This window comes from Phalaenopsis equestris, unplaced genomic scaffold, assembly GCF_001263595.1.
Source record: "Phalaenopsis equestris unplaced genomic scaffold, ASM126359v1 Scaffold000513, whole genome shotgun sequence".
NCBI lineage: Eukaryota > Viridiplantae > Streptophyta > Magnoliopsida > Asparagales > Orchidaceae > Phalaenopsis > Phalaenopsis equestris.
In genome coordinates this window covers 441,510-467,949 of record NW_018164953.1, presented here as the reverse complement: position 1 = coordinate 467,949, position 26,440 = coordinate 441,510, and the positions used below count along the sequence as shown (strand labels likewise).

At 37.0% G+C, this 26,440-nt stretch overlaps 1 protein-coding gene across 9 annotated transcripts in view; it reads right to left on the bottom strand.

Moving 5' to 3' along the window:
• The window catches only part of LOC110028503, a 152,193-nt gene that overhangs the window by 19,924 nt on the left and 105,829 nt on the right, over nt 1–26,440 (bottom strand). For 3 of the 9 annotated variants that reach the window (XR_002294429.1, XR_002294428.1, XM_020730376.1), the window contains exons 14-17: nt 17,311–17,382; nt 16,775–16,858; nt 16,411–16,554; nt 3,679–3,760 (exon numbers count right to left, since the gene is read on the bottom strand). Coding sequence is in view for 3 of the 9 variants with exons in the window: in XM_020730376.1 (XP_020586035.1) it covers nt 3,679–3,760; nt 16,411–16,554; nt 16,775–16,858; nt 17,311–17,382 (382 nt within the window). In the remaining 6 variants the exon portion in view is untranslated. Of the gene's footprint in view, nt 1–70; nt 409–3,678; nt 3,761–5,052; nt 5,159–16,410; nt 16,555–16,774; nt 16,859–17,310; nt 17,417–26,440 lie in introns of those variants that run through there. The other 6 variants (XR_002294431.1, XR_002294430.1, XM_020730377.1 and 3 more) reach the window with 5 other exon arrangements.

Here is a 26,440-nt window from a genome sequence, read left to right as displayed (position 1 = left end):
AATTAAGGAGAAACTAATTATTATACATTAGAGAGTGAAAAATTAACAAAAGATTAATAAAAATACTCACCGCAAGACTTTCAGTCCACCACTCCTCTGGTGCATCAATTATTTTGCTTCAACGAATCCCACCCCAATCCTGTTGAGCCGCATTTCAAGTCCTTCAAAATATTCCATTCTTTCTTAAGCTGATCCCATTTATTCTTTAATTGCATTCTGTCGTACTCTCTGCCTATAATTTCCTTGAAATTTTTGGTAATATTTTGCCACCCTTCCTTGTTGAAGAAGGTAGTTGGCTTGTTTCCCATTTCGATCTCTTTGAGGCAAATAACACAAAATATTATTTTCGTTTCTTTTTCCCACAAGGCCGGTGTAGCAATCTCTTTGGTCTTATTAGTCATTTTTTTACTACAATGAAACATAAAAATACAGCAATAGTAAAAAAAACAATGCCATAATAATACTCCGCAAAAAAGAGCTTCCCAACAACACTCTTATAGAGTATCAAGTTGTGTCTCCCTTCCAAACTTTACTAAGCATAATATTCTCCGCTACTGTATTTTATGAGCATGCTCAAACAAAACCAGAATTGCATATATTTCATAGCATTGATAACCGCATTTGTTTCAATGAAGTTGTGTCTCCCTTTCATACAGAAATTTCTTACTAAATGCCCTAGAGGGCTATCAAGATATATGCATACAATGACATGAAACACAATTTCCTGATGCCCATTCATACAATGTTTTCTTACTATATGCCCCAGAGGGGTATCAAGATATATGCATAAAATATTATGAAACAAACTATTCAGAGGCAATCTATTTGCACGAGGATGCTCAAACAGAGAAGAACTGCAGATGTTTCATAGCAGTGAGATGAACAATCGTGGCAACCAAGTTCTGATGCCCTTTCATACATTATTTTCTTATTACATACCCACACATTATTCATAGGCATAACAATTTGCAAGTCGGTTTGAGTGAGCATGCTCAAAAAACACAGCAAATACAAATGTTTCATATGAGTGAGAGTAATAATGGAGGCACTAAAGATTTGTTGCCCTTTCATACACAATTTGTTTATTATATGCCCAAGAGGGGTAGCACTATTTAAGCATAAAATGACATCAAACAAATAATGTCGAGGCTATCTGTTTTACTGCCTCATAAATGGGTGCGTGTGTCAGTGAAAAACAAATAGAAGAAGTACTGATGGTTCACAATAGTTAGAATAGCATAATCTAGAGAAGAAGTACAGATGTTTCATGTGAGTAAGAATCACAATGGAGGCAATGAAGTTCTGTTGCCCTTTCAAGCACAATTTTTTAATTATATGCCCCAGAGGGGTAGCACTATCTTAGCATAGAATGGCATGAAACAAATTATTCAGAGGTTATCTGTATTTACTGCCTCACATATGGATGCGTGTGTGTGAATAAACTAGAGAAGAAGTACAAATGTGTCATGTGAGTAAGAATCACAATGGAGGCACTGAAGTTCTGTTGCCCTTTCATACACAATTTTTTTTATTATATGCCCCAGAGGGGCAGTACTATGTTAGCATAGAATGAAATGAAACAAATTATTCAGAGGCTATCTGTTTTTACTGCCTCACATATGGGTGCGTGTGTGTGACTAAACTAGAGAAGAAGCACAGATGTGTCATGTGAGTAAGAATCAATCACAATGGAGGCAATGAAGTTCTGTTGCCCATTCATACACAATTTTTTTATTATATGCCCGAGAGGGGTAGCACTATCTAAGCATAGAATGACATGAAACAAATTATTCAGAGGCTATCTGTTTTTACTGCCTCACATTTGGGTGCGTGTGTGTAAATAAACTAGAGAAGAAGTACAAATGTGTCATGTGAGTAAGAATCACAATGGAGGTAATGAAGTTCTGTTGCCCTTTCATTATACACGCCCCAGTGGAGTATGAGTATCTAAGCATACTTTGCCATGGAACAAATTATTCAGAATATATCTATTTTACTGCTACCATTGCTATTAGAATAACTTCTCAAAGCATAATATTCTGCAATTCGATTTGCATGAGCATGGCCAAACATGACATCAACTACTGATGTTTCATAGCAGCGAGAATAAGAATGGTGGCAACCAAGTTATGTTGCCCTATCATACACAATTTTGTTATTATATGTCCTAGAGGGGTATCAGTATATAAGCATAGCATGGCATGGAACAAATTATTCAAAGGCAATCTACTTGACTGCCTCATTTATGCGTGTGTGTGCAATTGAAAAGAGGAGATTCTGTAAGCATAACAAGAATAGCTGAAGTTTCATAGGAGTGTCAATAAGAATGATGGCAAAAAAGTTCTGTTGCCCTATCATAAACAATATTCTTACCGTATTTCCCAAAGGGCTATCATTATATAAGCATAAAATGGCATGGATCAAATTATGCGGAGGCTATCTACTTTAACTGCCTCATGATGGGTGTGTGTGCCATTGAAAAAAAAAAGAACTTCTCTAAGCATAACATTTTACAATTCAGTTTGCATGAGCATGCTCTAACTGACAAGAACTCTTTATTCTTGTCTGAAGTGAGAATCACAATGGTGGCAACCACGTTCTGTTGCCCTATCATACACAATTTTCTTGCTATATGCCTCATAGAGGTAACGGTATATAAGCGTAGAATGACTTGGAGCACATTATTCAGAGGCTATCTACTTGATTACCTCATTTATGGGTCCCTGTATGTTATTGAAGCATAGACTTCATCCGACTTTTTGAAAGAAAAGGTTGTTTGCATCAACATTTAAAAAAAAGCGATGAGCTAGAGATGTCTTATGGAACTGAGGGCTAAGCATATCATTTGTATTTTGCTTGCAAGAACTTTCTCAAACAGAGATAAAGGATAAGAAACAGAAAAACTTCACCATGCAAATCCAAAATAAACGAGAGATTTCTCAAAGAAAATATTGGTTGAGAATAGTTATACCGGAAGAAGATCTCTGGAACTACAGTTAGGGCAGCGAAAGGTCACACTCGGCGGGGCGCGAGGCAGTAAAGAGCGCGGGAGAACTAACAAAGGAAAAATTAGGGGTACAAAAGTAAAAAAGCGGAGCGGTAATGCGAGGTCTCACCCGCGGTCGGCATTTCGCCCGGATTCGCGGCAGCTGCGAGCGCAATGCCGAGCCAAACAGTGCCAAACAACGGCCTCCCGCAGCACCGCGCAGAGGAAACCGCGCCAAACAGAGCCTGAGTTTATCCCTCTCAATATTTTGGTGCTTAGAATACTAGAATGAATGTTTGAAGCATATTCAATCAATCCAATCACATCTCTCTATTATATCCCACATTGATTTGGGAAAGCGTCATCGTGGGGCATGATAGGGGTATTCCATTGCATGATAAAAGAGCGAGCATGTTATGAAAGAAAGCAATATTGAAAGAGCTTAGAGAAATGGGAGATAGAACAAGATTAAGAAAAATTAGCAATATTCTAATGGAACTTAAAAGAATGTGTATAAATAAGATGAGATAATCCCAAACCTTATGAAGCTTCAAAAAATTAACAAAAATTTATGAATCTATAAACAAGGACATTAACCTTGCAGATCTCCAAGTAAATTAAACCAAACAAAATATTCATAAGTCAAAAAGAATAAACAAGGAATTTCAAATTGAAAAAATAAATAGACTTACATGATCTTTAATTCCATTCCTCTGGCGACTATGTGGGGAAATCCCAGGAACTAAAATGCACATCTCCATGTATGATCTCAATCTAGTATTACAATAAAAAAACCAGAAGTTACACAACTTTATCTAGTAATACATCAATTTACAGATAATTTCAGGAATCTCAATATTCATCATTAAATGAGCAGTACAAAGCATTAGTTTCAGCAGTCATCATGTGACAATTGAAGACTTAAAGTAAGCTTGCTTGGTTGCTATTATGCCTAGAAGTTACTTGGTAGTAGTTCAACATGAGGCCAAACTGCTTCAAAATACGCTCTCATAAAAATTGAATGAGGACATGTCAAAACAATGCTGGAACATTTGATTAAATTAGCAACTGCAAAAAGAGAATTTATGTAAAGGCCAAGTGGACCTCACCTTTTTCTCACTTCCAAGAGCTCAACAGCAGCAAATATGACAAAAAAAGTATTAAGAAAATCCACGGTTTATCTAATATTTTAGGCGTAGAAAAGTTCAAATCCTCATTAGGAAGGAATTAATTTCCTTATATTTCCTATTTTTGTTCTTCCCTATTTAGAGGGATTCCTATTTATTTCTTTATGGTATTATATGTAGTGACAGAAATGTAGTAGTTCTAGTGACAAAAATATAACTATGGGTGATCAAATTATTAAAAGGTGTGAACACTTTAAATATCTCAGGTTTATTGGTCAAATTGATAGTGATATTGATGGGGATGCTATTAGTAGAATTCAAGTTGGTTGGTTGAAGTGGAGGAATGCTTCGGGCCTATTGTGTGGCAGAAAAGTACTGCTTAGACTTAAAAGAAAATTTTATAAGATGATGGTGATACCTGCAATGCTCTACGGCGTTGAATGTTGGCCTTTAAAAGAGAAACATAAAACTAAGTCAAGTGTTGCCGAGGTGGAATGATCAGGTGGATGAGTGACTTTACACTTAAAGACAAAATGTGAATGAATATATCCGTGATAGGGTTGGTGTAGCTCCAGTGACGGACAAAATTAGAGAGAGTAGTCTTACATGGTTTCATCACATTAAATGTTGACCATCTAATGATCCTATTAGAAGAGTAGATGCTTTAGATTCGACTTATGTTAAGAAAGGCAGAGGTAGACCTAGGAAGTCTTGAGCATATTGTATAAAAAAGTTCTTAATTTATTAGAATTAAATGAAAATATGATACTAAATAGGACACTATGAAGAAAAAAGATTCATGTGGTTGACCCCACTTAGTGAGATAAAGACTTGAGATAAAGGTTTTGTTGTTGTTGTTGTTGTTGTTGTTGTTGTTATATATAGTAAAGTGTAAAACATAAAGACAAGCAAGAAATAAAATTTTATTTAAATTTCTACATAGTATCAGAGCACTAAGATCCCCCTCTTCTGCTTGAACAGACTGTGATCCCTCCTCCATGGTACGTGGCTTTGATCAACTCTTCGATTGTCTCTTCTACTTTCACTACAGAAGAAGATTAAGTTAGCATCCAAAATCAAATATTAGTGACTAATTTTAGCAGTATAGCGGCGCAAAATAAATTTTGCTATTTGTGGCATCTTTTGAGTCCACTTTACATTCAATAATTCAACGTAAAAAGTACTTTGAAAACTGTGAAGCATAAAACAAAGTTGCGACGAAATTTGCATTGAATTAGCGTCGAATAAAGCGATGCAAAAACTTTATTTAAAAGGGTCGAATTATTCAGACGCCAATAAAAAGTAAAATTCAACACAAATAACATGGCTTCCGTATTTCTTAAGCGTGTCAAAATTTTCCGACGCAAAAGAGACGGAAATCCGATGCAAAATTCGTAAAATACTACTCCCGCCTGCCAATCCTCATTTTTCTTTTCCCCACCTCTCCTTTTTCCAAAGTGTTCGCGCCTCTCCTTCTTCTCGAAGCCCTCTCTCTCCTCCCTCCCCCACCCGGTTATACTCAAAACCATTGCCGTCTTCAACGAAGCATCGTGATACAGTCGTCATTAGAGCCAGTTGGGAAGGCAGCGATGATATGTGGCTTAAAGAGACCACCGAGACTCCCGTATTTCTCATCCTTTGGCTTCACTCAAATCAGAATACATTGAGGATGGTATGTATCCTACTTTAACTATGTATATACCAAATTAGGGGTAAGTAATTTAGAGATTGGCTTTAAATTTAAGTTCCTAATTTGTTGCTTCAGTTATGAATATTCTTATTGGGCATTTACAAGAGGATGTACCATAGTGTATGCTTTTTGCTGATGATATTGTTCTTGTGGATAACACTACAAAGAGTTTAGAAAAAACTTGAATTATAAAGATCCGCCATAGAGTTTAAATGCTTTCATTTGAGTAGATCTAAAACAAAATACATTAAATACAATTTTAGTAGTGGTGGATCTAGTGGCGCGGTTATAACAATCGCTGATCAAGTCATTAGAAAAAATGAACAATTTAGATATGTTGGGTCAACGGTTGAAAATGATGGTAATACAGATGGGGATGTTATTGGTAAAATTCAAATTGGATGGTTGAAGTGAAGGAATGCATAAGACCTACTATGTGATAGAAAAGTATCACTTAGGCCTAAACCTAAATTTTATAAGACAGCGGTGAGGCTTGCAATATTTTATGGTGTAGAATGTTAGCCTACAAAAAAGACAAAAAAGTAAGTTTAGACTTGTGTTAAGGTGGGTGAGTGGCTTTATACTTAGAGACAAAACTCGAAAAGAATATATCCATGAAACGGTTGGAATAGCTCCAATATATAGTAGAATAATGAAAGTATGACACTCAATAGGACACAATGGAGAAAAATGATTCATTTAGCCAACCCCACTGAGATTGGGATAAAGGTTTGTTGTTGTTGTATGTAAGAAATTTATGGAAGGAAGAAAACTCAATAAAGGTTTTATGAATTTGCACCTTGAGTTGTTAGAATTGTAGCATATTTAGTTAGGAAGATAGTCAACCTAGCCTAACATAAAGTGTTTTTGCAGTAAGCATGAGCTAAAAAAAATAATCCCCATACTCTTATGTGATAAGAGGAAAGGATTATAGGACTTTTTTAACATGGAAGAAGATGGCTATAGAAGATAGGGACATTGACATACATATTTGAACTTAAATGTGCATACACGAAAACTTAAATTTTCATATTTATATCGCCCAAGTTTTTTATTTTTATTTTGCGTAATAGTTTCACTGACCTGTAAAATTACATATATGTTGCAGATGGATATTCAAAATTTGAGAGCTTGGATATATAATATATTATATCCAGAAAGAAAATGACTCACAAATGAGTTCTTGAATAGTGTTAAAAAATTCGTGCATATTGCATCACAGGAGTCCATTTATCGTTTTGAAGATAAGTTTCGCGTCCCTACGCGAAACACAAAAATCAAGCATATCTGCGACCCGAAGAAGTTAAATTGGATCTTTACCGCAAGAAAACCAAATTATTGGTACTGGATTGCACATGATGAGCAAGAAGCAGAAATTCAGGTGCCTTAACGAGCTATGTCCCTCTAGCAGAGGAGTATGATCCCAACACATACGATGAAATGGTTCATGATGCTCAAAGAGCTTATTTGGTTGAGAGTTCCACAAGAAAGTAAAACACCAAACAATGAATCACAACAACTTTATGGCTTGCTGAACATTTCACAACAATATTTATGGATAGTTGCACAACACACACAGAGTTAACAGTAGCGATGCAAACGTTGGACATCAAATCTGATTTTAACATGCCCAGAGAAACATTTAATCAAGTGACAACATTATTAAAAGAGACGAATCCTGCAGAGAATTTAGTGTCAGATGACTTGTACAAAACTAAAAAGTTAGTTTCAAAATTAGAGATATAATATGAGAAGATTGATTGCTATGTTAATGTCCACATGATATATTACAAGGTCGATGCAATCAGGACGATTTGCCGATTTTGTGGTGCAGATAGATTCAAACAAAGAGGGGAGAAATAGTAAAAATTACAAAAAATATTCAGTATAAGCATCTCTTTTATTTTCCACTGATACCCCGGCTACAGATATTGTTCGTATTCATGCATACAACTCCTTACATGACTTGGCACAGTACTGGATCCGTTGATGCTTGGAGACATTATGATCGTATTTACTCTGACAATAAAGCTGAAGCACACAATGTTAGACTCGGGTTATGTTCAGATGTTTTCACCCCATACAATCACACCACAACCTCGTCTTCATGCTGACTAATGGTCATTACATCATACAATTTACCCCCTGATATGTGCATATGACTGTGTCATTCTTATTTCTGACGTTGATCATACCAGACCCACATAGCCCAAAGGGGAAATTGACATCTACTTGCAACCTTTGATTGAAAACCTTCAAATGTTATGGGAGACTGGTGTGCTTACATATGACATCGCTAAGAAAGAGAATTTCCAACTGAAAACAGCTCTTATGTGAACAACTAGTGATTTCCCAACCTATGGAATGCTAGTTGGTTGGAGCACAACCGAAGAAATTGGTTTGTCCTTACTGCATGGATATGTCGAAGATACTCTGAAACATAGTAGGAAAACAGCTGGTTCAATTGCCACCGAAGAGTTCGCACCGCAATTAGCCATTTCGAATGAACATGATGCATTCTTCAAAAGTAGGGTTGAGAGATAAAGTAAACTCAATGTAAACTACCTTCGTGATGCAGATTTTTAAATAAAATTTACAAAAAGGGTAAAAAATAAAGCATATCCAAAGGGATCGATCTGAGACGTATACTTGCTACAGAAGACAATTAGTTTGAGCTCCTACTATTTTGAGCAAGAACATCACATAGATCGTAATGTGGGTGACTTGCCTTCAAAGATAGAATTATCAATATTTCAAATATCAGGGAAGCAATCAAGGAGGCATGGTACACGATCTCTAAGTGATAAATAGATTTAGTCAGTTGCATTATATGTCCTAATGAATTGTGATGAAGTCCAGACATTTCTACAGTAAGAATCATGGTGCCCAAAGTCAATATTATTATTTACTATTGAGAATGTTTTATACATATTAATAACAATGATGTCAGAAAATTGTTTATCAACAGCTTAAACACAGAAGATGGGTCTCTGATAAGCAAAGTAGGTTGAATCAGAATTTCCGAGATGGTTTGAATTATACGTGCGTAGAAACAACTCTTATGATCACATGTATATAATATAACTATCATGTTCGAAATTAAACTAATAGTAACTCTGAAATTGCTACAAGTCTACAATACAAGCAATGAAATCACGAATAGGAGATTACTAAATCTCGCCCGGGGATCTAATCGCAGTGTTACTACATGGCATATCTTAGACGTTAATGGTTATAGATTCCGTATAAGTTCCTAGTGAGAAAAAAAGAAGACATATAACTGCGGTGTTGGTGTTAATAGAAGCACACAGATAACGTTATTAGCTATTAAGGCGTGCTTGACGAAGACATTCAATTGCAATATCTAGATAATGCCAATTACAGTGTACTTATTTAACTGTCAGTGGTTAAATCCTGTTCTGAATCGAGGAACCCAAACACTTATACCTTATGATATCATCGAAGTCAAAATGAGCAGACTATATGTGAAAATTGAGTCATTTGTTCTCGCACGCCAAACTACCTAGATTTATAAACTTCGATACCTTGATAGAGCAAAGGATAAAGTTGATTGAGTTGTGGTTATGAAGAATAAATCAAGAAAAACTATTGAGTTGGCTAATATTAAAGAGCCAATTTCCAAGAGAAATGTATGTCAAACTTTCGCATTCAGAGTGGCAAAAACGATTAAGTATTGCACTAGAGGATACCGCAGGGATTTTTGAAGAGGTTCCTACTGTTGAGGATGATAAGGAGACTGAAGAAAAAAATTTAGGTCCATCTTCGATGACGAGTTGCTCTAATGAAACTGAATAACAATAGGATGTAATTTTGGATTATATGTTACTGCAACCTTTATTATTTTAGTTTTGTTGGTTTAATTTTAGACATAGTTGCTACTTATGTCTTTCTTTTCCTTTTTTATGGCACATTCATTTGTTTAGTTTTATTTTTGTTCATTATTATTTTTGCTTTCAGTACTAATCTCCTTCTCTTGTTTATAGATGGCCACATGTGGTGTTGGTAGTCAGCCACCTGATAGACCCCGTGTTAGGGGAACATTAGAGACCACCTACAAGAGCAGGAAGAGGGGGGCATTTTCTGCTAATGCCGCTTCAGCCACTGCTTCCGCACCCGTTCCCTCGCCTGCTGCAGCCACACTTGCTCCCTCGCCAATTCCAACCTGTTGGCTACACCCCCCCCCCCACCTCTTGCGGTTGGCCCCTCCACTCCTGCCCACCCCCACCCCACCTTTTGACAAAGACATTTAATTGCAATATCTAGGTAATGCCAACCACAATGTACTTGTTTATGTGTCACTAGTCTAATCCTGTTCCAAATCCAGGAACACGAAGATTTACACCTTATTATCGAAGTCAAAATGAGCTACGATATGTGAAATTTGAGTCATTTGTGCCGGCACGCCAATCTACCCAGATTTATCCCTTCGATACCCAGATAGAATAAGTGATAAAGTTGATTGGGTTGTGGTTATGAAGAATAAACCAATGAAAACTATTAAGTTGATTAATATTGTAAAACCAATTCCCCAAGAGAAAGCTATGTCAGAATTTTGCATTCAAGGCGGCACAAACGAAGAAGTGTTTAATTGCAATATCAAGATAATGCCAGCTACAATGTACTTGTTTAACTGTCACTAGTCTAATCCTGTTCCAAATCGAGGAAAACGAACATTTACACCTTATTATCAAAGTCAAAATGAGCAGACAATAAGTGAAACTTGAGTCATTTGTGCCAGCATGCCAATCTACCCAGATTTATTACCTTCGATACCCTGATAGAATAAGAGATAAAATTGATTGGGTTGTGGTTATGAAGAATAAACCAAGGAAAACTATTGAGTTGATTAATTTTATAAAACCAATTCCCCAAGAGAAAGGAATGTTAGACTTTCGCATTCAAGGCAGCACAAAAGAAGAAGTGTTCGCACTGGAGGATACCACAGGAATATTTGAAGAGGTTGCTATGGTTGAGGATGATGAGGAGACTGAAGAAGAAATTTTAGGTTCATCTTCAACGTCGAGTTCAATTGAATAACAATAGTATGTAATTTTGGATTATTAGTTACTGCTACCTTTCTTCTTTTAGCTTGGTTTAATTTTAGACATAGTTGCTGCTTATGTCTTTCTTTTCTTTTTTTTCTCTTTTGTTTTTTTTTTGCACATTCCTTTGTTTAGTTTTATTTTTACTCATTATTATTTTTGTTTTCAGTACTAATGTTTTTATTTTGTTTACAGATGGCCACAGGTGGTGATAGTGGTCAGCCACATCTGAGACCCCGTGTTAGGGGAGCATTATAAACCACCTACAGGAGCAGGAAGAGGACATTTTTAGCTACTGCCGCTTCCGCCACTGCTTCCGCACTTGCTCCCCCACCTGCTGCTGCCACACTTGCTACCCCGTCTACTGCTTCCCCATGCACTCCACTACTTGCTTCTACTACTGGCATACCCGCTCCAACACCCCCACCCCCACTTCTTGAGGCTGGCCCCTCTACTCTTTGTTCTTCATTTTACATGTATTTTGTAACTATTTTTCTTTTGTCACATGCATTATAAAGATTATCAGGAGCAGATCCCAGCAACCACTCGGAACTTGTAGTTTAGATAGTTTCATGTATGATCATGTAATTTAAATCAGAATACAAATTTAATTTACTTTGTTAGAATAACACATGAATTATTTTTTACGTTGCAGAGATTTTTCATCTGGCTCCCAGAGCACCACCATCAGATCTGTCAGATCTTCAAAATTCAAGGTAGCCATCGACTTGGTAAAAATTTCACCATAGCTTGTCGGAAGGGCGAGCAAACCCACCTGGATCAGGGAGGAGCTCTGGGGTCAGCAGATCGCAGCCTCCGCCTCTCCTGCTTAAGAGAGGAAGAGGGAGACAAACAGAGCAAACCGGGTGACGTAGGAGGACAGGGGAGCTGCGCACCATATTGGAGGATCAGTCCTCTATACGGAGCAATACAAGAGGCTGGTAAGCTTCTTTTAAATATTTAAAAACTCCATGTTTAATATAAATATGTGACGCTAATCAATCATATATGCTACATAGGAGAACGAGTTGAGCAGCGAGCTCTCCATTGCAGAGCAACATGCCCGACCTTATCGGAGCCTAGGGATGTAGCAATGGGTATCAGAGCATCCCAGCGGGTTGCTGTAAGTAAAAAAAAGAAATTTAAAACTTAATTTTAACTCTTACTATTCAAATTTCTAATTAAACATTGATTTTAATTTTGCAAGAGTTTGAGCAGCTCTGTGAGAGGCACCTGGCTACTCAGCCCAAAACTTTTGCTAGCAACAATTGCAGTCCTGCTACCACTGCGCAGTTCGAGTTTGAGATGTAGACTACGACAGGGAAGAAGAACAGGAGGATTTATGGCCTTGGTGCGAAAGGCATAGCCTTCGAGACCAAGATCTCTCGTGGTCCAGTTCATAGTTCCCCTAGCTCTTCACAGCAAGACCAGGATGCTATAGTCAGGCAGGTCGCTGCAATGAATGAAGCTATCCCTCAGTTGCGCGCACAAATGTTAGAAGGACAACAAAGGGTCAAGGACTCTATAACGCATATGACGGAGACTTTAGCAGGTCACCGGGGAAAGCGACCAATGATAAGCGTAAAGGAGGAGGAAGAGGAGGAAGAGTGAGATGATGATTAGACATTTCTTTTTGTATTTCTTTTTATTTATTTTTAGCATTACTTCGAACATTAACTCTGAATTTTTTTGTTTATTTTGTTGTTGTTTATTGGAACACTTTGATTCTATGAATCCGCGCTATTGATATTTACTTGAGTTGTAATTTGTGTTAATGCTGATTATCTGTGGCCGTATAAACTATTGCTGCTTTGTGGATTCATTATACTGTGCAGGTTGTGAAAATGTAACTATTTTATATATTTTTCTATTGTTCCTGATTTGCGACAGATTTGTGTCCAATAAGCCAACCGTAAAACGATAATTTTTATCCAACGTTCTTCGATATTATTTGACGCTCATTTGAGGTTAATTCGACATTAATTTTAATATCAAATTTTTTCGATGCAAATTTAGACGCACTCAATAGTCTCAACGAAAATTGACACAAATAAGAAGCAAAAAAATTGCGGCTGGTTATTTCGATGCTACATAAGCAAAAAATATATTACCGACACCCCATTTTTCAGGCAAAAAAAAAGATGCAAATCCGACGATAACCCATAAATACCGCCGGATTTTCTTACGATTTTCTTCTTATATGTTCGACGAAAATATCAAAAATTTATGTAGTGTTTGGTCATCCCCTTTTGTTCGAACAAAATCACAAAACTTCCCTTCTGTTTAAAATGAAACACATAATTTTGTACGCTCAAGTTGCAGCTGATGCGCACTTTCTGAGGTCCAATTCGCTCCTAAGACAAAATTTTGCCGATCGTTCAAACTTTCTGTTAAATTTCCACAATTTGTTTCTACCTCAGATTGTTCGAACACTTCGTTTGATCATAGCGGTCTGTTTAACAATACCAAAATTTGTCGCTTCCTCTTCGTTTGCAAAAACCGCAAATTCAATCCCTGTGATTAATTTGACTTGCCTTAGCTGCCATCTCACATGGGGCCGGTTTGCAAACAACTTGACCACCTCTCCCTGGGTGTCATACACCTAGAACTTGAGAGCTATGCTTGCCACTCTAGTTCATGTTCGCGCATCCAATAAACTAAGGGTCCTCTCACTTTCATTTAAGCAACAAGCCTTCTCGACTCAAGCTTCACAATCACAATATGGTCAACCACGGCATGGTTTCACAATTTTCTTCCTCGGAAGTCACATCCAGATCTAAGCTTGCACTTCAGCCCCAATCATACTTGATAACTCCTCTAATATAGTCATGAACCATAAATTGCATGACCATACTTTTCTTCAATTGTCACAGTCCATCCTAATGTACATTTATGACAGAGAAAAAGATGGACATCTCATAGATGAAATTTTGGCTCCATAAATGGCCTTCTAAATATCAAGTTTGGAAAACTGACGACCACAATAAATTTCGTGACCACTTGTAGCAACTCAGTGCGGTACATTTCATTTTCACAAATAAGATGTTCCTCCTTTCAAGGACTAAGAAGGTGTGAGTAGTGGGACTACTTTTAGGGATACCAGACCCCATAATAGGACAACCAAGGGATATGGTAGGCTGCATGTGAACTACTTTAGCACTAAAAAACTCCTCAAAGTTATTTGAGATTAAGACCAGACAATATGATCTATGATAACGAGAATTGAATTTTACTCAATATTTCAATATCCTCACACTTGTTGGTTGCAAATGAATATGTATGAGGCTTATTCTTAGAAATATCATGATGAACCTGCCTTGTACAGAAGAATTACTAAACAAAAAAGAACAATTAAATTCCTCCTTGGCCTCAATAAAGACTTTGATAAAGTTAGAGGGACAATATTGGAAGTAAACCAATCCCCTACCCTTCGGGAGACCTTACAAAAGTTTAAAGGGAAGAGAGTAGAAAAAATTTTGAAGGGAAGAGAGTAGGTTCCCAAGTATCCAAGAAGCCCTAAAGGTTCCTGCATGGAAACCAACAGTTGAGAAAAAAATTCAATATCTAGAAAAGAATAACACATGGACACTTATAGAGTTACCATATAAGAAAAGTCTTGTAGGCTGCAAATGAATATTCACAGCCAAATACAAAGAAATAAAAGTGGAGAGATCCAAAGTCAAACTAGTAGCCAAAGGCTTCATACAGTCATATGGGATTAAATATCAAAATACATTTGCACTTGTTGCCAAATTTAACACTGTTCGGGTATTGCTCTCTCTTGCACCAAATCAGGATTGAGCTTTATACTAACTTGAAGCTAAAAATGTTTTCTTAAATGAGGATCCTAATGAAGAAGTATACATAACTATACCTCCAGGCTTGAAAAATAAGTCGAACAACAATTGGTTTGTAAGTTTTCTTATAATGTTTTCTTATAAGATAGCTAAAAATGTTTTCTTATAAGGCCTTATATGGCTTGAAACTGTAGTACTTGGTTTGACAGATTTGCTAGAACAGTATTTACAAATGGATATCATTAATGTCAAATTAATCATACACTATATGTTAAATCCAATCCTAGAGGCAAAATTTTTATTCTCATGGTATATGTTGGTGATATTATTTTGACATGTGATAATTCAAAAAAAAAAAATTATTACACTAAAAAGATGCTTACAATTGAATTTGAGATCAAGAATCTTGAAACTCTGATATATTTGGGGAATGAAGGCTCGGTCTAAAGAAATAATTTTCATATCCCAAAGGAAGTACATGTTGAACTTGTTAAGAGAAACTGTCATGTTTGGGTATAAACCTGTTGACACACCCATGAATTTCAACAAAATGTTGCACAAAAGTGAAGAAACCAATTCAGTTGACAAAGGAAGATATTAAAGACCTGTGGGCAAACTACTTTACCTATCACACACAAAACCTAATATTGCATACTCAGTCAGTGTGGTAAGCTAGCACATGAATAATCCAAATGAGGATCATCTGGAAGGAGTAAATAGAATCCTGAGATATTTGAAGATGTCCATAAAATATGATTTGCTCCTCAAAAGAATACAAAATTTTGATATTGAGATTTACACAAATACAAGTTGGGCAAGAGAGGCAACTAATAGAAAATTAACCACTAGATACAGTTCATACGTCTAGGGCAATCTCGTCATGTGAAGAAATAAAAAGTAAACAATTACCCTCGGAGTAGTGTAGAATCTAAATACCATGCTCTAGCTATGGGAATATGTGGGGGAATGTGCATTCAAACGTTATGAAAGAAATCTAATGTTGGGACAAAAGACATAATTAAGATGTTTAGTGATAGGCAAGCGACTAATAGTATAGCCAAAAAACTTTGTGCGTCATGGCAGAATAAAACACATCGAGATTAACCGACACTTCATCTTAGAAAATGTTAAAAATGATTTTTATTCAACTCAGCTATGTTCTCACAAGACTTCATATTATTGATATTCTCATCAAAGCACTACTAAGAGCAGTCATGATGAATTGAAGTCCAAGCTTGATTTGTACAATATATATATATATATATATATATAACCTAGTTTGAGGGGGAGAGTAGGAAAGTGCAAATCCTCATTAGGAAGGAGTTTATTTCCTTCGCTCAGATGTATTTCACTAATGGTGTTTCCTTTTATTTATATTTCTTATTTTTTATTCTTCCATATTTAGTGGGATTCTTGTTGAGAAAATCTATGGATTTATCTAATATATTAGGTCATTCATCTATCTCTTCTAACATAAATTGGCATGGTTGAAAAGGAAGACCTAGGATAGAAAGCAAGAAAGAAGACGATCAATCACATATATTTTGATTAAAAAGATGCAGAAAATACAACTTCTATGAGGATTTCGGAAAAAATTTCCATATTTCCAAGATGTAAGAAGACCTGAAGAACAATAAAGATTCATAAATAATAAGCATTACTGTGCGGGCATTAATATTTCTCAGTTTCATGAATATGAGGATATAATTATGTGTACTTGCATATGAATAAATACTTAGGATTTTACTTGTAAGCTAGTTCCTTTGTTGGTTCACTCCAGCCTTCAAGATGTCGATCAATTAAAGCACGAGTCCTATGAGAGATCTGGAAAACATGAGGGGATCCAAGTATCAACTCCAACATAAAAACCCCTACACTCCACATATCATATCTGCCAAAGAAAGGACTTCATAATTACTCGCGTGAAGAAAGAAAAGTTGCTTAATTTCAAAGCAAAAACGAGAATCAGACATCCCATCAGTCGCATTTTATCATCAACTTCCAGGTTAAGCTCATATAACAGAATGCACTAATTTTGAAAGTCAACAATACTATCATTAAAAGAATGAAACATTAGATGCAATAACACAGAGAAAAGATTAAGGCCAAACTTCAATCTAACACTGCTTGGCCCCTGAAACCAGCTAGCATTGAGAAGTGCTTCTGGAGGAGCATACTCAAACGTCTGTTCCGACCTGAAAGTCACAAACAAATATCAGAGAATACACATAAAGAGGATTACTCGAGTTCAATTTCAATTATAAAAATTTAAAATCTATCCTTCTCATCTCTCATAATTTCTCATTCTCTCCGGTAAACTTTTTTTCACATGGTTCCATCACTAAAACTCCTTGGGGTGCATTCATCTTTATTTCTTTCAAAAAGCTCAAACTCATTAAATTGAGTTCAAGTTAGATTAATTAGTTAAGCTCAAGCCAACGATTACTTGAGCTGAATTGGACTGATTTACACCCTCAACTGCAATAACTCGTGCATAAATGGTACAAGAGCAAAGAATAAGAAATGTTGCTCCAAAGCCTTGAGTTAGATGTACATAAAAGGTAGATGAGCAAAAACAAGTAAAAAAAAACTCACTAAAACAATAAAAAAGATTCCAACTACACCACTTTTCAGTAATTAAAAGCACCTTGTGGGTCCAGATCCATAAAGATGCTTTAAAGTAAAGTCATCCATTGCACTCCCAAAGTCAATTATGCGCCTAGATCAACAACAATCAGCAATTGACTATCAATCTGAAAAACATTAAATTAAAAAAAAACGATATCGCATATTAAAATAGTTGTGATGGAAATGACATATAAACAGCAAAAAGAAACTATTTAATTGATCGAAAAGGCACATGATCAAAATGGTTCTCTGGAACTGGCAATTGATATCTACTCGCCATAGAAGCTTGATCTATTCCTTGGTATTTGACTTACAAATAACGTTAAACTCTAAGCTCAAGAAGTTCTGATTTTATTATTAAAATCACAATAACTTGCAAAAATTCAAAATTTCCAGAGACATTCTTATTACTAAAACTGCTTATACAGCAAAACCATCCCTTCTACAAAAGATTAAATGCCTGTCACCAAAAATATAAAATAACGTAAACCGAATTTATATATTTTAATCAAAAAAGGATTCCAAAAATCTTTTTTGAAATCGCCAATTGAATATATAGTCGCTTTGGGATGAATAAAGAATGAGATTTATAAAGCCGCCAAATCGGGATACACTACAGATGAAGCTGTCCAAATCGGCGGAAACACCGCCTTAAATTTTCAGCCGGTTATTTACCAGCTGAATATGCGGTTGAATAGCCTGCTATAGCTTAGCGACAGAACAACTGGCTAAAAATTTAACCAATTGAATGTAACAGCTGAAAAAGTGATTGCAATTTCCAGCCAATTCCTATATCACTTGAAATCTGCTTATTAACGGCTGAAATTTTAGCCAGTAAATTTAATGGCTGAAATTTCAGATGGCAATCAACCAAAAAGCTATATTAAATAGAACTTGAGCGCCAAACACCTCATTTTTTCCCTCTCCTTCGGTTTTCTCTCTTGGCAACACAGTTGGCGATAACCTGTGCTAGGTATCAGCAAAGAATCCAAACCTTAAGGAAAGTAACATTTTATTTCTCCCCATCCTTTCTCGCTTGGTTCTGTGTCTCGACTATGTGGTTTTCTTCCTCGATATGGATTCCTTGCTCATGATCTCAGCAAGGAATCCAAACATACCACTCAATTTCTATGTATTTACATATATAACACTTAAACTTCAATTTTTAGGGTTTAGCTTTTTTGCTTATACTTAGGGTTTAGGTTTGGATACATAAAACTCAATTCATATGTATTGATAATCTCACACCTAAACTTCAATTTTTTCCCTCAATTCTTATGTATATGCATACCTAAAACACAATTCCGTTGTATTTACATATCTCATACCTAAACTTTCATACTAACATACATATGTAAGTTGGTGCTTTAAGACTATGCATAAAAATGTGTATTTTACTAATTTTAAAAAGGGTTTAAGTTTGCTATATTTGGAGTGATATTAAGGATTTGAGTGCCATGTGTATAAATATAAAAAAATTATGTATGGGATATATAAAAATATAAGAATTTTGCGTTATGTATATAAATGCCCCTTTCTTATTTAGAATTAAGTGATTTGCATACATACCACTCAATTTCTATGTATATATCGGCCGTTATTTTTTTGAAAATATGAAAAGATAATGATTTTTGTAAATATGAAAATAATTTTAATATAAATATGATTTTTAAAAGTAACATTTTAATTAAAAATAGATGAGACCAAACGAGTCTCACATATTAAATAGTTTAGACGGTTGAATGCGATACTACAAGTAATACACTATCCCGAAAGATAATTATACCACTTATCAGTAGGTTTAACCACATAAACTAAGAAGTTTGTGACATCCGTTTGGTCTACAAAACCTTTTATGTATGACCGGCAAGTTTCCCTACCTAATATAAAGATTAGACAAGGTTTATGTTACCTGGGTTCCAAGTTCCCTATAGAGGCAAACCCCTATCGTTAATTATATCTTAAATGACCGGGGTCACTTAAGAAGATTCTCGATTAAGATCAGTAATTTTACCTTCCAGATTTCAAAGTTTAGGCTTTCAAGATTGGACATGGAAAAATCAAATGGGAATGACTCAAATAGAAACAATTATTTTAAGAAATCCAAAGGAGCGAAGAGTAGAGGATATCACAGATCCAGGGAGAACCACAGTGTCCTCCCAACTATCCTATTGTTTGGATTTATGTCTTTGAAATAATGTTATTCAATGTTTAATCCTCCAATTTCTTTCAGAATTTAAGACTTACATTCGCACGATATCTGATCGTGCAAATAGCTTAAAAAGATATGAGAATTTACACCGTACCGTACGGTAACCTCAAAATCTTAAAAGTGTTAGGACTTATAATTGTACAACAGGGTTGTGCAAAAGCCTAAAGATAATATGTGAGGATTCACGTTGCGCTAAGCAAACTATCTCGAAGTCCTATGGGTTGTTATTTAAACTAAGAAAAATGTTTAGTTGTCGTAGACTTATTGTACTGTTGTAGATCGTTATCCTCCGTCCGCTACATCCTGGTCGTGCTGACTCCGGTGTTTGCTCCGAACTCCCTGTCGTAGCGCATTCGGATTCGATGCTAATTTTAAAGGTACATGTAATTGTTTAGTTAACGTTCTGCTGTCGGGTACCTCCTATGAAACCAACTGCTGACCTCCTATTCTAAGGTATAGTGCGTAAAAATAAACAGTAGCAGGTAATGACAGAATTTAAAAAATGAGCTAACATGCATTATATTAACAAAAGAAACAACACTTGGAAAACTCAAGAAAGAGCAGCAATTGATCCTTGACAAAAGAAAATTTGAGAAAATCGACAGTTAACTCACGATGGAAATCTCGAAGTAAAAACGACAAATAGTAACTCAAAGAAAGCCACAAAAAACACGAGAAGATCCCATATTAAAGACCACAAGTGCTTTACCAATAAAATCCCACGAAAAATCCAAAAACGAAAACCACAAGCACTCGGGTCGGGGCTATGCTCAAATATTATATATTTGTACTCGAGGGACGTCGAAGGCTACTATCGGTCACCCGGATGTATAGAGTCTGTCACTCAACTAGAAGGGTGTCCTACTAAACCTAACTTAAGAGGGTACTCCTCAGCCCGGTACTGGTAATTGATAAGTGGACAACCTAGTTATGATATATTTAAAATTTATATTTTAGCATGCATACGGATTTCAGGCATACAAAATGAAGTTATATCAATTTTGTATTAAAATATTATTTATAAATATTGTATCTTCTCTTATCATGTTCTGTTCTTATCAATTTTGAAAAATTATGATTGTCCACGAGTCTATTACGCCGTCGGGCGTATGACCGCGAACAACCTAAGAAGGTACGGGTCTCCCGCTAGTCTTGTGTCAGTGAATGATACTGTCATCCTACAGTTTATCAGGTCCAAGGATTGGATCCTGATATCTTAGGATGGAATATCATTCTGTTCTATCACCGACGTGCTTTTGCCATCATCGCCCTAAGCCCTAAAAGCAAAACCAACCCACTTGCTACCTTGCTTGATGGTTTCATATATAGCAAAAGACTATATATGGGCACTTATGTGTCAGACATAAGCACCGAAAACCGAGCCAAACAAGGAAAAAAAGAATAAAAATGAGGATGAGAGAGGAGGAATCGATACACCCAGAAGATCGAAAAGGCGAAGGGTGAATCGACCCTCAAAACTTATGACGAAAAGACCTGAAAATGAGGGCCCAAAATCCTTAAATCAATCCAAGAAGGATATCATTTTCTCAAATTTCATAAATGGATCAAAACAAGAAGGGTATCCCTTTCAATTATTGTTTCGAACAGGTCGAAACGGGCCCAAATTAATGTGACAATTGTATACACGGCTCCACCATAACTTACATAATCACACACCCAAGCCTCCAAACTCTTTCCGAATTACAATTTCACAAGTTTTCAAATTCTTTCGTGGATCTGGTTCATACCAATTTCATACTTTCCCGAAATGAAGTTTTAAGAACCTTTCCAATTTTTCCAACTAAATCAAAGGAATATAATCCACAAATGACATCCTCAGAATCCTAAAATCTTGTAAACAATAAAACCATTTAGTTCCAATTTCAACCACAAGCCTTCCGCACTGTACAAGTGCAATATTGTCCAAAATAACATATAAGTGCTCACGACTAGGGCAGGGCAATCAAGAGGGCAAAACAAACTCGAATAAACCTCTAACAAGCTCACGGGTGGGGTCAAGAAAGAACACAACCAAGCCCTAACATAAGCTCACGGTTAGGGGCATCAAAAGGACAACCAACACCCCAAGCCTACAGGTCAGGGCAGCAAACCAAAATAGCTTCACAGTAAGGGGGAAACAGGGAACAACTAAACAAAATAAAAGAGAACCACGTGGATGCACTCAGGTAAGGGCAGCAGCCCACACAACCAACCAACAGGTGTTCTCGGGTAAGAGTAGCAAAGGAGAAACCACCGGTCCCAACACAAAGAGACAAGCAACATAAACAAGTGTTCTCGGGTAGGAGCAAGCAACAGAGAATCAAAGAACCAAGGCATATGAGCTCACGTCCAGGGACAACTAAGGGGAATCACCGTACCATATTTAACAAAAAAGAGCCATGGGAGAGGGCTCACGGCCAGGAACAGCAAAGGGAAGCCACCAACCCACATGAAAGCTCACAACCGAAAGGCTCAATATGGCCCAGAAAAGCAACATAGGGCCACAAAGCAAACCATATATTGTGATGGAAACAACACCTAACCAAGCCAAAACAAAACTAAGCCCGAAATATTTTTCAACATAGGGCCAACCCGAAAGTAAGGTCTAACCCAACAAGTGACCAAAACCCAGCCATCACAAGGCATAAATCGAGCCCAATGCAGGGGCAAAATTAAACCATTTCAAAGCAAAACAGAGTTCAGCACAGGGGCAAACAGAGCCTAGCAGGAAAACACAAACAAAAATAGAGTTCCAGCACAATTTCAGCTCAACTAAACCCAGCAAAAGGGGGCAAAAACAGAAAAACCTCCAAGCCAAACTGAGCCCAGATCTTAGACAAAACCAAGCCCAATATAAGAGCTAAAGAAAAGAATACAATTTAAGCCAAATCGAGCCCAGCAAAGGGGCAGAAACAGTACAGAACTTTCAGCTAAAATCCAACCCAGAAGGAGCCACCCCAGCAAAGGGGCAGAAACAATATAGAACTTTCAGCTAAAATCCAACCCAGAAAGAGCAAAAAACAAGCCCACCAAATGGGGAAAATAGAGCCATCAAAGTCAAATCTCATAAAGCCTTATGTCTCAAAATATTACACCCAGCATATGTTTAAAATAATAACAGGTAACAAGAAACAAATAAGTACAAATGAATCCTTAAAGCCAACTTGTCTCAACATTGAAGTGAATTCCAACATTTACTTGAACAGGAATAATGATAATAAAGAGCATTAATATTTCATTTATAGCACATATTCCAAATAAGCAAATATCGTCACATGGCAACAACTGGAAATTTTCAAAATTTCCTTTATCATGCATTTCGAATTAGAAAGTAAGAGAAGGCAACCATATTACGCTTCATCTTATTGATTCAAGAAGCTTTCCATGATTAGATCTCAAAAACAGGCCTAAACTTTTACTTCCACAAGCTCTAAAAGAGAAAGGAAATATTTTCAAGTGCAAATCCAAGTGATGCAGATTAGAGGAAAGAAGAGAAATACCTTTTAAAAGTAAAACTGTAGAACAAATTTAAGAAAACACCTCCTACAAAAACTCTCCTCCCAAAAGCTTTGAGAAACAACAACCAATGAACACCTCAAACTCCTTTTCCTCTTAAAATTTTCAACAACCCAGAAAAGTACCCTAAAAAGCTACCCTAAGAAGCCCTTTTATAGGCAGAGATGAGAGGGAGACAACCACCTACCACAATTTCGTGGTTGAATCAAACAACGGGAAGGAATCGTCACCATAAAGGAGGAGAAAGTATAGCCTCGAGAAGGAGAAGGGTCGGCCAGCCGGGCTTCCACGATTTGAGAGCTAAGCGGTCGAGCAGCCACGCGAGGAAGGAAAAGAGTAGAGAGCGAGGGGGGAGGTTACCGTGTGGATGAGCCACGGGATCTAGGGCACGCACAGGGACGAGCCGAGCTGATGATCGAGCCGCGGGATGAGTCCAATGAAGAGTTAAATGTGCGGGTAAGGGGTAAATAGGGTTTAGAATTAAAATTAATATTATAAGTAATAATATAAGTATAAAAGTATTTAATATTTCAAAAACAAAAATTTGATTTGTACATTTTATTCATGCATCATAGCATAACAAAATGGATGTTCTTTTTAGGTAATTTTGACATTCCGAATGCGTTGGCGTGGTCTGTTTCGTCGTCGAAGATCGTTTTGGCGAATTCATTGATTTGCGTGTGATTTGATCGTGTACATAATTATGGCAATATGGGTGTCCTCCCTGGCTAAAAATGATGTCTCGGATGCATTGACGCAATCCATTTCATCATCGGAGGTCGTCCGGAGAAGTTCGTATTTTCACCCATTCTTTAAGCTCAATTTTAGTCTGATCTTGTGCAATTTAGTGAATTTTGTGTATTTTGTATTTCTGTGTGAATGATAAAGTCCTGAAGGAGTTTTTCTAGGGCTTGATCCTATTGAAAACTTCTCCTTGAGTCTCCACATGATAGTCCTTAACCACTCGACCATACGATGATGATTTTGAGATCATCAATGTAAGGCATCACAAGAGAAATAGGAAGTGGCTGAAATTTTTAAATGTATTGATTCCAATACTAGTTTTCTAAGATAGTCAATAGGAACCCCTAGAGCTAGATCCTAGGATCCCAAGGAAAAGAGTAATGACTATAAAATGAGGTCAACTATACATACATTATTGACTTTTACTGCTTTAGTGTTGGGAAGACGCAATTCCTTTGTATTTACATATCTCATCCCTAAACATTCATATTTACATACATATGTAATAACATACATATGTAAGTTGGTGCTTTAAGACTATGCATAAAAATGTGTATTTTACTAATTTTAAAAAGGGTTTAAGTTTGCTATATTTGGTTTGATATTAAGGATTTGAGTGCAATGTGTGTAAATATAAAAACTTATGTATGAAAGATGTAAATATATAAGAATTATGCGTTATGTATATAAATGCCCCTTTCTTATTTAAAATTAAGTGATTTGCATACATACCACTCAATTTCTATGTATATAAATACTTTTATGACTTTTATTGGTTTAGTGTTGGGAAATATGCATACCTGTTGACCTCATTTTTAGTGAGGTCTAGTCTTCCTCTTAGGGTTTAGGATCTAGCCTTAGGGACCTCCTTTCGACTATCTTAGAACCTTAGAAATGGGACCCGCCTTGTTCTAGAAATTCAACCTACTCCTGTCCCCTTCTGGAGTTTCGTGTGTATGGTATCGACTTCTAACACTTAGAAGAATGAAACCAACATGAGGAAAAACCCAAAAGGGATTCCTATAGAACCTTTTGAGCCTTAGGGTGACCTTTTGCACAATTCGCACTCCCGCGCACAAAACTTTGTAATTCAGAGAGTCGACACGTCCGATCGCCATGATTCGCTTCGTTTGCATTGTTACTTGTCGAATGCTCGAGTTAACCTTTTGAAGCGATCGCGGGTCAAATTTTTATAAAATTTGAATTTTGACGCATTTTTGACCCAATTGTCGACGACGCCGTCCGAGCGACCCCGGATGACAAAACGGACTGCGCCGGCTGCTTCGGGGGGGCCGTAACGTCGATTTGGCCCAGGGAGGACACCCATTTTGTTACGTCGCCGCGCACGAGTAAATCGTGACCCCATTTTCTCTTTAAGCCCTAAATCCCCTAACGCACGCACCCGAGCTTTGCCTCCTTTCCCTCTCCCGTTCGCGTGCCTGGCCCTTTCCCTTTCTCGTTCTCGAGCCGACCGAACTCTTCTTCCTCCGCGCGAGAGAAGGTTGACCTCGTTCATCTTTGGCTGGCATTCTGCTGCTCGCGGTCTTCCTTCCTGAAGCCGTGCAGTCTCTCTGAACTATGGTTTCCTTTTCTTGGTAGTTTGACTCTGGGAAGCTTGTTCCCTGGTACATTTGAACGGCAATATTTTCTCTTCTTCCCGATGCATCCCTCGCTTCTCGCCGCTCGGTCCGAGGGGCTTCGGTGGCTTCGCCTTCTGTGAGCAGGGAGCGCATCCTTTTTTTCTTTGCCCCTGCTGTGCTCTATTATATTGCCCGATTCGAGTGCCGTGGACCATTGGGGGTGGTCTTCTTTCTCTTCTCCTCTATTCTATGCCTATAAACACAGCTCCTTTTGAAGTTTTTAAGGTTGTTGAGAAAAGTTTTTTTTGAGAGGAGTGGAAATTTTGGCTGTGAGGAGAATTGACAAGGGAGTTTCTGGGAGAGCATTTCTTTGAGGTGGTTTCTTGTGTTGCTATGTTTTACGTTTGCATTGGGGAGGTACCTCTTCTTCCCTTTCTTTCCTATGCCCTGGTTTCCTGAGGTTTTCTCCCTGTCGAGCCTCCTCTTGCTCGGTTAAATGGAGGATACAACATGCTACTTTACTTTACTTTCATATATTTTTGAGATATTCGCATGTGAAGGATGAAAATGTGGGCATGTCCTAGGAGCTAAACTTGGTTACTTGCTTAAACTAGAGAGGCTATGACATCTTTATGATTATTGTGGCATGTTTATGTTAAAAATATTTAAGGAGCTAAGACATGACTCTGGGGTTTTCTTTTTGCTTCTCTTTCATGCATGTTGGGGTTTCGGCTTTGGCATATAATGGCTTGCTCTCACTTAAAATGAAGGCTGGGGAGTGTATTTTACTGTTTTATGCATATTTGGGGCTCGGTTTTGGCTTCCTGTGGCTTTCCCTGGCTTGAAATATATGTTATAAGAGAACTTATTTAATTTGGGAAAGCCTTGTATCTTGCTTTGAGAAGTTTGGCTTAACTTTTCATGAGGCATCTCCCATGTTCATATATTTGTTGGAATAATTTCATGCTTAGAATGTTTAGACATGCAGGTTGTTCCTTGGGCTTAAAATGACTAGATCTTTAATGTTGTATGGCTCGGTTTTAGCCCCTGCTGGGCTCGGTTTTGTTTTTGGCTTGATTGGAGTCACGGTTTTGGGC